The sequence below is a fragment of the Anopheles cruzii genome, chromosome 2, assembly GCF_943734635.1.
Source record: "Anopheles cruzii chromosome 2, idAnoCruzAS_RS32_06, whole genome shotgun sequence".
In the NCBI taxonomy this organism is placed as follows: domain Eukaryota; kingdom Metazoa; phylum Arthropoda; class Insecta; order Diptera; family Culicidae; genus Anopheles; species Anopheles cruzii.
This window is the reverse complement of record NC_069144.1, coordinates 57,255,185-57,268,738: the sequence shown is the minus strand read 5'-3', so window position 1 is coordinate 57,268,738 and position 13,554 is coordinate 57,255,185. Positions and strand designations below refer to the sequence as shown.

General features: G+C 52.4%; 1 protein-coding gene across 1 annotated transcript; it reads left to right on the top strand.

Annotated features, from left to right (window-relative positions):
• The first annotated feature begins 11,460 nt into the window (after positions 1–11,460).
• On the top strand, positions 11,461–13,508 carry LOC128268546 (uncharacterized). The gene is made up of 2 exons (XM_053005668.1): positions 11,461–11,523; positions 13,410–13,508. The coding sequence occupies exons 1-2, from the start codon at positions 11,461–11,463 to the stop codon at positions 13,506–13,508; spliced, it is 162 nt and encodes a 53-aa protein (XP_052861628.1).
• The last annotated feature ends 46 nt before the right edge of the window (positions 13,509–13,554 follow it).

Here is a 13,554-nt window from a genome sequence, read left to right as displayed (position 1 = left end):
TATAATCGAAACTGTGGTGCTGTGCAGCATTGCATAATAACAAAACGCCGAATCGCCGTTCTTGCACCTCGTTCCTGAGACCGTTTCGGTCGCGCCAGTTAACGCTTTCCGGTCCACCGACCCCGACCAACACCGATTCCAGTGGCGGTCCCAGCCCCGATGGTGGTTTTTCGCGCCTTCACCATTGAAAGCATCTAAGGAGCGGAACATCTTACCCGGAAGCTCGCCGAAAGACGTTCGGTTCGCGCGCACACCCTTCCCACCGGAAGTACCGCTGATCCGGAGCTGGGCAGCGGGATAGGAGCAATAAGAAGGACGACGAAAGAGAGAGGGAGAGAGAGAGCATAATGTGGGCAACATTCGGAAAGGCACGGCCACAAAAAAGGAGAGCCAACTCAAAGGCGAAGAAACCCCGTGAGCCGAAGCGTCAGCCGCACCCGTCAAATAACCTACATACACACGATGGCATTCGCACACACACACACACAGAGGCATGGGCGGACATCCCCGATTGCGGGCCACCGTTACATCTCTCGCGTTCGCCGATGCAGCGCGTTCGGCGGGCCCAAAATGGGCTAATTTGGCCCAGTGAGCTTCGGGGGGGGGGGGCGGAAAGGACACAGGACGCACGGGACGATCTGCCACCCCGGGTTCCTGGCCACTTGCTCTCTTTTTGGCGAAAGGACCAGCGAGCAAGGAGTTGATAAAAAGGAACTTATCACGTATCACACGGAGCGAGAGAGAGATTATGGAAGAGAGTGCGTGCGTGCGTGCGGGAGAGAACTGGCTCCGTGCGCTCCCAGTGTGGGAGAGTAGTGGAGCTGATATCTCGTGACATCAACATGGCGCTCGGCGTCCCGATCACCGAGTGACACACGACCGACGACGACGACGACGTCCGCTGGTGGCAAACTAGATAAATAAAACTATTTATACTCTCGCCGTGGACGGACGTCTCTGGCTGTGGCCTCTGTGGCACTGACGCACTCTGACGGCTCTGACCACACCGACCCGACGGGGACGCAGCAGCAGCAGCAGACCGTGCGACCGCCGTTTCAGTGTGAAGTGAGCATTCTGAGCAATCGTTGCGGTTCCGGACTGTCTACTAAGAACTTGGCAGAGCCAGTGCCAAGGATCGCGGGTGACACCACTTCCTGTCAGTGTGGCCGGTGTCGGACACACGGGAAGCGTTACGTGCGTTACGTGAATGGCGCGCGCGTCTGTCTGTGTGTGTGTGCAGGGGTGAAGGTGCGCCCTTTTTCGGTTTACTCGCGGATTTGGCGTCTTCGTTGGCCGAAAGTGGCGTTCCCCGTGACGCACCCACGGATCCACGGAAGACGTTGCGGTGGGCGGTGGCCATCTTGGTGTGTGATCGGTGGCGCCAACTTTTCTTGTCAGAGGACCACAGTTTCTGGGTTGTGGTTGTTGGTGGTGGAGACGCCCCGTATTTCAAGGACTTTGCAGCAGAAAGTAGGAAGGAGCGCAGTAGGCATCGGCACCGTACCGTCGTAGGCTTACTATTGGGAGGTTTTTGTGAGGTTAGGAAAGCCCCCCATCACTGTCGCAGCGAGTTCTGCGGCGAAATTCGTGAGTCGCTGTGGGCTTACTTGGACCGTGGCCAAGTCGCACAGCGAAAACGGGAAGCTGTGGTCGATGATGGGGCCAACTCCCTCCATCGCTGCTGCTGCTGCTGGTCCGACACCACTCGGGATGGGCATCTTCGAGGCAGTGCGTGCCGAGTGGGTGATAGAGCGAGAGCGACCGAGTGAGTGAGAGAGTCGTGAGAGTGAATCCTGGGACTGGGAGCAGCAGCAGCATCCCGGAAGGGCGACAACCACCGATCCAGTGATGACGACACGCCGGGCGCGCTCGTGAGAGCGAGAGAAAGCTCCAGAGAAGAGAGAGGGAGAGAGGGAACGGGTGAGATGAGGTTTGCTCTTTGTGGGGGGCGTGGGGGGGGAGATGCGAAAATTACATAATATTTTCGTCCTTAATTGACAATTGTAATAAATTATACACCAAACGGGAGAGATCGGACCTGCCAAGAGAGAGATAGAGCGTCGAGAGACACGACAGAGAGAAACCGAGAGCGACCGAGGGAGCGAGAGAGAGGATGAGAGGCTGTAAGCAAACAGGTGGGGCAGATAATTTAAGGTGCGAACTTCAGAAAGGCGTCCCTTTCGATATTCACCCCACGACGACGAACAACAAAACCCCACCGACCTGTGACCAGTGACAGTTGGCGTTCTGACAGGACACAGCATGCGTTGATTGTTTTTGGAGCCACACATCGTAGCAAACGTTGGATCGGGGGGCAGTGCTTTGTTTTCTAGCGAAAGTGGGGGGGATTCATTTTTGGGGACGCAGATCCAATAATGTGAAAGATCCCGTTCACAGCCAGCGTACCAGCTGTAGTGTTCGTGGCCGGCGCGTGTGTGTGTTCGTGTGATGCCTATGCCAGTGTGTTTGTGAACGGTTAGTGTAAGGTCTCGGAAAGGATTAGATTTTGAAAAAGAAAACCCCGAAAGAATCGAACGAGCCGAAAGAGGAACGGCCACCGGAATAGAGGCGGAGGCCACTCCCAGCGGAAGGAGTGATTTGTGGCGCTGCGGATTGCGGATGCAACACACGGCGCACGGCGACGGTACCTCCACCGCCACCACCACCTCGACCACCGGACCACCGGAGCTGCTAATCCAATAAAACGGCTGGGCTGCTGCTGGGGGCAGCTGGGGATTCCATTGGCTTGCGGATCCGATTGCAACCATCCTGTCGTAGCACGCACACACACGGAGACACATTTCGGTAACGGGCAGTAACAGTCACGGTGAGTTTCGCGGGGCGGGGCGGGAAGAGGTTGAGTGTGATTCGTTTTGTTGATGTCCCCCGGTTTGGGGCTGTTTTACGATTCGATTCGGGGTTGCCGTGGCGCTGGCCACCTTCCTGGGGGGGGATGAGACCGTAATGATAATGCACGGCGATTAGCAGCACACCGGATACCGGTAACGGACACTTTCACCATGAATCCCCAGAAGTTTCGCCGCTCCGCCTTACGTTACTCCCGGTATAGAAAAGGAAGAGGAAAACGATAAGAGATTACGGGGCGGTAGTGGTAATGGAAAGTAACAACCGATCAGGCCAATTCGATGATGCTAGGAAACTAGTCACGCTTGCCGAGGTCCAAAACCAAGGTGGACTGGGAATCCATTAAATCGGACACAATCGGCATCGATGGTCGGAGTCACTTTGTTTGAAGGTCCTGATAGGGTTGGCGTGATGACACGTCGCTGTGGCCACGAATCTCTGATGTAGTATCACGGTAGTATCTCGCGCAGTCCGCTAAATGATCCATTTCGTTTGAATAAGGCATAAAAAGGCCAAACAGTGCATTGTTCAAGGTTTGAATAAATTCGGAAGATTCGCCTAAACGATACAAAACATACTAACCATGTCTGTTACTAGGCTGTTCGATAAGAAAGATACATTTTTATGGTTTGAAACAAACTGTATTATTCCGTATGGCCACTCTGAACATCAATACACTTGTTCCGAGGAGACTCCAATTTATAAATTCCATCCCTGAAGTGAGAAACTAGAAGGGCTTCAAAACACGTTTCCACAGCCGTTATGACGTCATCCATCAACAGATGGAAGTCGCTAGGGGTCAAATCTGGTAAATACGATGGATGTTCCAACAATTCGAACTTTAATTCATGGATTTTTGCCATGTTCAAAATGCTGACAAAATTCCATTCGCAGCCCAAAAAACTGATGCTAATACCTTTTTGGGCGATCCCCTTTTAATGGTATCGAACCGCAAAACTTATAGAACACCCCATCATAAGCTAACTTACCGAACTCTGAATAGTTTCTGTTCAACATTGCACGAAGATCATTGTCCCAAAAATGCTCGATTCGTTGGAATAATGAAAACCGGAACTTTTGGCAGATAAAGGAGTTTTAGAGTAATTCAGACAGGCGATGTTCTGGGTGTCGTGAGTCCAAACTTTACCATTTCTGTACTGGATTGTTGGGTAATTTAGAATAGGAGCTACTTCTAAACAAGAAGATGGTCGAAACGGACGTAAACGTATTGGACGTAAAAGCCCAACAGTCAGTAATAATGCAAAATGGTACTTCAAACGCTTGCACTTGATTGGGATTAAGATTTTTATCTGCGTTGACCCTTAAATCAGCATCCTGTTTTTACCGGTCCCCAACGCTTCGGGCCGCACAAAGTTTCCAAATCAGCCCAATCAATATTTGAACTTCAATACAAATTAACTGGCTCACTTGGCACACGCACGCACGCCGCCCCAGAACACTAGCACATTCAATGTTAATTAGACCGATGGCCGAGTAGGACCACTCCATCGTCACCGGCCCACCCCCCGGGGGTGGTTTGACGGATGCAAACCCATTCCGGATAATGGACATCGCTGTCCCGGTTGTCTGGTCCCGGTGGCCAATTAATTAATCATTCACCGGCCCGGCTCCGGGCCGGTTGAGCAAACATAACCTCCAGCGCGCGCGCCAGTGTCCGATGGTGGGTCAATTTGCCCGGCCAGTGACAATACGATGACGTTGAATTGAGTTGAATGCTGTGTCCGCGCCCGGCCTGCTGAAGGTGTCTCGGGTTCCGCTCATTTCCCGTTCGTCGTCGTCGGGAGTCGTTGAAAAGTTGAAACAATTTGCCAGCAAACGACATAACGGATCAGAGCATCGGACATAAATGGAACGGACGACAGCGAGAGAGAGAGAGAGAGAGAGTCCCGTGCGGATTTCTCCAAGGGTTGGAAAGTTGGACCGAAAACAATTTACCCACCGTGTGACGTTCGCTCAGGGCGTTTGCCGACGACACGACGTGGCCGGACGTGTGGGGGACGTGTTCTAACCCGTAGCTGGGAGGATGGGTGACCGGGGGTGTTGGCACACGGAACCACGGGGGACGCAACATCGTTCCGTTCCGCAGAGGCCGTGTGGCGAAGCGCCACGTTTTATGTGACTTCTTCTTGCGTGACGCGTTGGGGTGCGGTCCGGACACGTCACCCAGGCCCACCGGGTGGGTGGAACAGGAAAACAGGAAGCTCGCCGGACGTGGACAAGAAAACAGGCAGCGATGCGCCAACGCCGCGACACGCCGAGGACGCCGAGCGAAGAGTCAATCGAGTCAAGAGGCTAATGGAAGGCGCTGTGCTCTGGGCGGGCGTGGGGGGCCCTCTCAGCAGCGTGACCGTGTCGAGTGTCCTTTTTGTTCCGTCTTCCTCCGAACCCTCCGAACACCGGTGCACCGCAGCTGCAGTTGCCGGTCGCCGGTCAGTTAAACGGTTTTCTAAGAAAGGCCTCTTCTGGGCGCGAGTGGCGCGACGTACGTCCGTCATTCTTCCGTCTCCTTCCGGTGGGTGGGTGGGTGGTGTGTGCTGAAAGGACTCTCCCAGCTCCGGAGACACTCTCGTCTCGTCGAGTGATCCGGAGTAAAATCCATCGGTCGTACGCTGGGCCTGGTGGCCGGCCAAGGTCGGGCGAGCTGCTGGAAATGTAGGTCGAGGACGCAAGAAGTGGCTGCGGCACCAACCGCCCGCATTGTCCACGTTTCGCTTATGCAATAAGATGCCACCACCGTGTGGAGTGGATTTTTGATCGCCGTAAATGTGCGCTGCTCCAAAACTGCGGCCTTTTCGGAACCGGCGCTTGGGTTGCACGGAACCGTAGAAGACACACGAGCGCTTCGTTAGTGTAATCGCATTGCAAATGTGCAAGCTGCAGCCGTGCCGGGCACATCAGACGGATCCGCCGGAAACTATCCGGATCTTGCTGCTGGCGGCCCTAGGTCGGCCCATTGGGTGCACTCCTAGCGTGCACTTTTGGCACTTTCGGTGGACTGGGGCCAGAATGTGAAATGATTACTTCCTCATCTGATGTGCTTACCGGGAGCTTATTTGGTTCGGGAACACCGTGGGATCGTCTGCCAACAGCGTGCGCTTCATACAGAGGCGCGAGTGTTCCGTTTTGGTTTGCTTTGGCCGACACGTTCCGTTGTTCTTAGGTGTACAAACAAGGGACAAGAGATCTTTGGGATTTCAGCGACTGATTGTTGAAAATCCATGTAAAAAGCACGAAACGGGACTAGCATTCCGGGTCCGGGGAGGAGGTGTTCACATTTAACATTCTAATATTTCGGTCAATGATGGCAAATTCCAGATAGTCCTGGGAACCCTATTATTATCATAGGGCTTTAAACTATCATTTCTTTAACGTTCCCCAAAACAAACAGCGTGTAAAGGATAGCAACCGGAATTGCGTTCCATTCCGAGTTTTTGCTTTAAACAATTTATTGCCTTTTAGTAAGTGGTGGCCTATTTTGGTCGTTTATCGATCGATCTTCCTGGTGTAATAATTTTTTTCCCTAATTCCTAATTTATCCCTAATCGCGATCTGACGGAAAAATGACTTGCTTTTGTTCCTGGCGGGCAGAATTTATGATTTTGTTTTAGTTTTTTCGGTTTTCCTGTCGTCTTTCGTTCAGTTCGTATTTTCCGCTTTCCGCAAACCGCCTCAAACACTGCGATCTTTCAAAAGCAAACTTCAACAATCAATTCATCCTATTGTTTGACAATTTTCTTCAGTAGCTAACAGAACAGCAATAATTCCCGCTAAACGTTACTTTCAAAGCACGAAAGTCTGCTTCAAAGATATGTTGCAAACTAAATTTTGTTTTTTCGACATAAATCCATTTACCTGATGTCAAAACAAGGTAATCCTGCCAAAACAGCATAATAAGGAGGACAAAATTGACATCTAGAGCAATTGATCTGTTTACACAATCTACTTTCATAGGTTTTGGCCTGATATTTTCTCTATTGATCTGAGCCTGTTGTATAGTTCCTGGACTGACTGTCGTTCTTTTTGTCCCTTTTCCTTTGCAGCAATACCCGCCAATTCATGAAATGCTGTTGCAGTAATAGATCGTCATGCTCCGTTTTGTTCAACTCCTGCATACACCTTGAACCCGTAAGTTGTCGCTGGCGCACCCGTTCACCCTCACCATTGACCATTCTGCATTAACCACTAATCTGGGGAGTTTCGTCTTGTTTATTTTTCTCATAGAAATTTACTATCCACAATGCTGTGTAATGATAATATTTGATCGTCTTGATCGTTGCGTGTTTTGCGAACGATTCTTTGTTTGTTCCATTTTGTTTCGTTTGCAATCCGTTTACCGCGAGTGTGCATCTGGAAGTGACGCAGGAAGTGGTGCTTCCAGATGCACCGTCGGTTCATCGGTTGCACTGTTCAAGAAAAATTGCATTCTCTGTTCCGATTGTTGTTGTCGATCGCTACACGTAAATACGAAGCTTGCCCAAAACCAACCCGTTCTACCCGAGTTCTACTGTTCACTTTGCCGTTCTACTTACTTCGTGTTTTCTTTCTTTTCTTTCTTCCTTTCTTTTTCTGCTACTTCTGGTTTTCTGGTACTTCTATTGCTGTCTTGCGCTGCTCGGTCTGTCTGTGTGTGTTTCTCTGTGTTTTTTTCTGTGTTCTACTCACTCAATCACTCTCTCTGTGTTTGCGCCAAGCGCTCTCGCTAGGCGCTTGCCACTTCATCATCCGCATCCGCGCCACGATCACGATCATCGATCATCGTTCGTTAGTTTTCGGTTTTTGTGAATGATTTTTCGTTTTATTTTTAAACCACCAACCCAGTGACGCGTGCTGACCGCGGACTCAAATCAAAAGAAGGAGACCGGAGTGGAGTGGACCGAAAGTGGACCCAGTGTGCGAACGTGTGTGTCAGTGTGTCGGTCAGTGTGTGGACGGTAAATGAAGTGTGCCGTTTACGAGAGTTTCACTAGTTCCGGGTGTGTTCCGCGTTTTTTTTCTCGTTCATCGTCACACATCAACCGAACGCATCCATTCTCGTCGTCACATCACGCGCTCTCTCTCTCTCTCTCATTCTTGCTATCTTTTCTCTCTCTCACACGAGGCACCTCATTTCACCCAGTGGGCTCCGGAGCTCCGACCGAGTGCAGTTGCAACTGCACTGCTGCTCCCGGCTCACCGTGTTAATCACCGTGTTAATGCTTTCACCATCATCATCTCACACGCGTGCGGGACACTTCGGTTTGAGTGTGTGTGTGCGTGACTGTCGTAGTGTAATTTCATTGAATCGGGGTGTTTTCTTTTTTTTTTCTTTTGTTACCAGGGTGTGTCCCGACCCGAGTGTACCATTTTACAAATCTTTAGTGCAAATAGAGGCCGGCAGGATAGTTATGGGGTTATGTAAATTACCGGTGAACCGGCCGGGCACCTCGTTGTAACTCATTCAACTACATCCTTCATAACGTTCACATTGTTTTATCTTTCACTTTGTGTCTGTGTGTGTGTATTTAGGAGAATGTGTATATGTTTGAAACCGTTGTAGAAAAGAGTAGCTAGTTGTTGTTAACACGAACCGATAATGTTGGGGCGACGTTGGAGTCTCCCACTTGTAGAGCAGCAGGTCCTCCGGTTGTGTGCTGCAAATTACCTCGGAAACCTACAGCAAATGGCACCGCGCTGTCACTCACGGCCGGAAGATGGGGAATAAACGGGTTCTGCGGGGTTGACACTACAAACAATTGTCGTTGTTTGTTGATGATTTATGACGAAATTTTGCTTCATAAAATGCCTTCGTTGTGCCTAATTGAGGTGCGGTCTATTTATGGTCCGTTATAAAAGCAATGGTAGTGACTCGAAGCGGCTTCAACCGAGTATTGACTGCGGCTTACCGAAAACATATCAGAGCCTGAGACCTTTCACTGAGTGCTGTAAAAATATATCGCACTTCTAGACCATTATGGCTTAATTCGAATCGACCGCCAACTCATCACGAGTAGCGCCCGGGTGCTGCTGACAATAAATGTACCAGAAAGTTACACCGTACACAATCAAACAATGGCACATCGTGTGAACAATCACAAATCGTCTTCTGCAGTCTGAGACGCCCGGGATGATTCGATTACCAAGTTTCTCGCCCCCTCGCCCCACGGTCCATTCGTGACGGGTACCTAATTAAATTAGAGTTCTTCGCGCATCAACAGCTAATCGTTATGATTTCCGCCGACCGCAGTCGGCCAAATCGATCGCCGGAAAAGTTGCACAATATCAATTACTGCGAAGTTGATGCAAAGTCAAAGTAATTCATCGCCGCCTGCTCTGTTGGCCGGTAATTTGATTAGTGCATGGCGAAAGAAGGATGCGAAAGCAATAAAACTTGTAGGCCTCGTAGCCCAGCAGGGAAGTTGGGGAAGGTTTCCGGATTTAGAGATCGCGGTCCTGATGCTGAAGTGCAATCTACTGTCCATGCTCGGGTTTATTGTTTCATGACCCGCACGGCCCGCAGTGGCCCCATCCCGTCCCGTGCGGGAAATTCGTGAATGAAATTTGTGTTTACTGCACCACCAGCCAGAGCGAGAGCGATTCGGGCTCCGGTAGTGGAAAATGGGCACACCCGGAGCGCTGCTCCGAAAGCTCCGAGGCAGACCGAGGCAGGAAGACACAGACTTGCGTGAGCTGCGCCGAGCTTTAACGCCCACCTTGGCCCTCACACGGTGAGCTGGAGTGAGCTGAAGTGAGCTGGCTGCGTGCGTTACCAGGCGCCTCCATTGTTTCGCTGCTGGCCAATTGTAGGGCACTGTACCACAGGCGAGCGAGCTGCGTGTGAGTGTGTGTGACTTTTGGCACATCCTGTCAGCAGTCAATGGGAAGGGCGCATACTCACTCTCGCCCACAGCACATGTGCATGCGCGGCGCTCACACACAAACACAAATAGTGCGCTGTCACTACATCACGGCTCGGCGGCGGCGGCGGCGGTCACTGATCTCACGCATCTCTCACTTCGGTGAGCGGCCCTCACCGCCAGCACCACGCGGTAACTCACGCGTAGACCACCGCGATGATGGGGCGCAGCATCCATCGCCCAAGTAAGGACACGACTCTCGCGCGGCAGATCCTTTCTCGGCGAAGCGAGAGCGACGAGTGTTTCGCTGATTCTCGACGCGTGCGGTGCTGCTCGTCGCTCGCTCGACGGACAGGCCAAATTATATTCCAGACCCAGAGCCTTTTTCGCCAGAACTCCTTCGCCAGAGTCAGATCCAGTGTGTGACGACGACGCAGGGGCCTAGCCGCGAAGAAAGTAGGTCCAGTTCGAACGCAACGGCTCGCAAAAGTGTCGCCGTGAGTCGGGGAGTGGAAAACGGATGGGTTTGGAAATTAGGTTACGCCGCGTTCCGTCGCCGCCTGCGCCAAACCCATTGACAATCAATCAGGTGGAGAGCAGCAGCAGCACCACTGCGTCGCTGCGTGGATCGATTTCGGTGTAGGGAAAAGGATTTTTCAGTGTGTCCTGGGTGTTTTTTTCTTCCGCTGGTGTGTCCGCTTAGGGCTCCACTTTTGCCACGGCAAAATGGGGACATGAACTCAGGGACCACAACACACACGGCGAGCGAGTGAGCGCCGCCCCGTCGTGAGCTCACCGGAGTGAGTCTGGCGGATGCTGACGGATGCTGTGAGTGAGCACGGTGAATGGAGATGCTGGTGAATGCTCACTCATCGCTCATCGATCGATCGAACGTGTGTAGTGTGCCCGTGTGTATGTGTGTGTGCCGTGGTCCTTTTCGGTGGTTTCGGATAATTTCCGCACAAAAAGCGGTCGCGTAATACGGAATGGACCCCTCGAATTGGCAGATCCCTGCAGAGGACGCGTGAGATGACCGCCGACAGAGGTCCTCCCGCGGACCCGCCGTTGTGTGTGTGAGAGAGAGAGAGAGTCGGTGTATGACGTATTCGGGTGTTGGTTCCGATTTCTTTTTGTCTCCAGTCTGTTTTTTGTTTGTTGCGCCCCGACACACAGGATGCAGCCTCTCGGTGTTTCGTTCTGTTCTATCCCTCCCGTGTCCCCACGGGCTTCCTCAAGGGGGCCCCCCAGTGTTTATGTCTTTTTACTGTTTCACGCAAACGAAAAATCGGACACGAGATGGGTGTGTTTGGCGCATAAGTTTCTTCCCGTTCTTCCGCTTTTCCAGTCGTTTTTCGCACCGCGTTCGCTCATCGTCTTTCTCACCACCACAGGCACAGTGAGTGAGAGCAGCGCAGTGGCTAGTGAGAGCGCCCGAGAGTGAGCAACGTTGTCGTCGTCGTGCTGAAGAAAAAAACAACACGGCCGCGAGAGAAAAAGGGAGAGAGAGTGATTGAAAAGTGCTAAAATTTAACACACACACACACACACACGGAAAAGAAGCATTAAAAAGGACCACTGTGCCAAAAAGGATGCTGGCGTGTAGAGCGAAGTGAACACCCAGTTCGGTTTCGGTACTGCGGGCAGCTCCCGTGGTGCTAGAAGAAGAGCCAAACCAGGAGTACCGTGAAGAGACGGGCCGTTTTTCCGACCGCGAAAAAGAAGAACAAGAAGCGTATAGAAAATGGGTGCCAAAGGTAGCGTAGAGGCCGCGAAGATGAACGCCGATGGCTGGGGCCACTTCGAGGTATGTTTGTAACGACGACGACCACAACAACGACGACCACAACAACGACGAGGACGACCATCCTTAAGCCACCACCAACCCCCACACGCACACGCACACCACCACCCACCGATTCCCCCGATTGTTTTCTCGGTTCTCCCTCCGTTCTAACAACAACCAACCTGCAAACCTGGGGTGCCTTAAAACCGAAACATCCGAATCGGCGGCTTAAAATCCTCGACCTGCGTCAGTGTGTGTGTGTGTAAGACCCACCCAGACCCAGGTGGGTGGCTGGCAGAGGAAGGGTGGCTAAATAGGAGTCGAATTGAGCTAAAACAAAACTAAATCCCCGAAACACTAACAACAAAACCACAACAAATGCTGCAAGCCGGTCCTAAAGGGTGCAGGATGCTGCTGCGGGGTGCTGGTGCTGGGTGGGACCGCACCGTGGGACGTGTGTACAAAGTAGGGCTCAGCTCGGTGCTGACCATTCTCTTGAGTTTGTGTGTTCATTTGTAGCTAGTCTCTATTGTTTTGCGTGCTAGACAGACAGAACAGTTGCGTTTAGTTGCCGCTTCGCAAGTTGTGCTCTCTTTCGCGCCCGACCACTCCGGATTCCGGACCCCCCGGTCGGCCGGAGATGGTGGTGTTATTGTTATTCGTGTGCTCTGCGTATGCGTGTGTGTGTTCTCGGTAACAGTAAACATTCGTTTCCGTTCCGTTTCCGTTCCGTTGAGAAACCTTTTTTCGGCTTTTTGTCGATCCTTTAGCGCCGTATAACGTAGTAGAGTTGCCAGTTGCTACCATTCTTACCATCCTGCGTAGTGTACATATACATTGTAAATTTGTCCGGGGCGGGGACCGGAGACACGACGTACAGAGAGAGAGAGAGAGAGAGAGCGATAGAGATAGAGAGTGTAACGAGCATCATCCGGTAGACGTAACAACACCTCAACACACGGTCACCACCACCAACACTGAATCGACTCATCTTCGTACTCAAAAGGCAGCAGCAACTCCAACACACACACACACACTCACACACACATAAAAGTCCTCTAAAAGCGGGTTTTAATAAAAATTGGAACCTCATTAGCTTCAGTTAATCCTGCCACCCATCCATCATTCCATCCCATCGCTCCATCGCGCCATCTCTTCCCACCTACCGTGGCGGGGCCCTTCCCCCGCACCCGGGGGGGACCCCTGGGGGCGACTCCATTTGTTCCATTTCCCGGCGCGACTGTCAACCCGCCGGGAGCCAAACTTACAGCCGAAAGAAAACGGAAGACGCGCGCGACCTCAGGAGACCTCCGAAGAAGGAACCGGATCCGGATCGATCTGTGAGCTAATCTCAGGCCTTACGCTGCCCCCGTCCGTGTCCGTGTCCGTGTCCGTGTGTGTGTGTGCCGATGGGAGGCTGAGCAGCATTAAATATAAATTTAGGTCAACCGTTCGGCCTGCGATCCTGCGAGCGAGTGAGCGAGACAGCCGGGACGGGCCGGGCTGAGCCGTGCCAGGCTCAGGCCAGGCCAAGCGTCGGCCATGTCGACACCTTTGCACCGCTCACTCTCCCACCCCCCTGGTGGCCCGTCGCGCCGGATGCCGGTTTTTGATGAAAATTAAAATTAATATTGTAGCATTCCGTCGGGAGTCGGTTCCCCATCACACGGACACACGGGCGGACGGACAGACGGGTGGGCGGGTTGGGCGGAAATGGAACGAATGGAGCACTGCTCCCTGCCCGAGGGGTCCCTCGGCACCGCCCCCTAGCCACCACCGAATGCACCGAACCAAAACCGGAACGGAAGTCCCCTTGTGTTACGGGTGTGGCCGGTGCACCCGCTCCCGTTGAACCTTAACCCGAACTAATGGCGGTCACCGGCGCCCCCCTCTCTCTCTCTATGCAGCGTGGCAGCCGCCACTACAGCCACCGGCACAATCAGCGGTCCCAGTCGTTGAACCGCGGCCAAGCACTTTCACGGGCCGATGTCAGTGGGATGTGGTGACAGCAAGGAACCTCAGGTAATCCCCGTTGACCTCCTCCGGGATTTA

Coding starts and splice junctions, on each gene's coding strand:
- LOC128268546 (XM_053005668.1), top strand. CDS start 11,461: ATGGGTGCCAAAGGTAGCGTAGAGGCCGCGAAGATGAACGCCGATGGC. Junction 11,524..13,409: donor ATGGCTGGGGCCACTTCGAG/GTATGTTTGTAA, acceptor CTCTCTATGCAG/CGTGGCAGCCGCCACTACAG.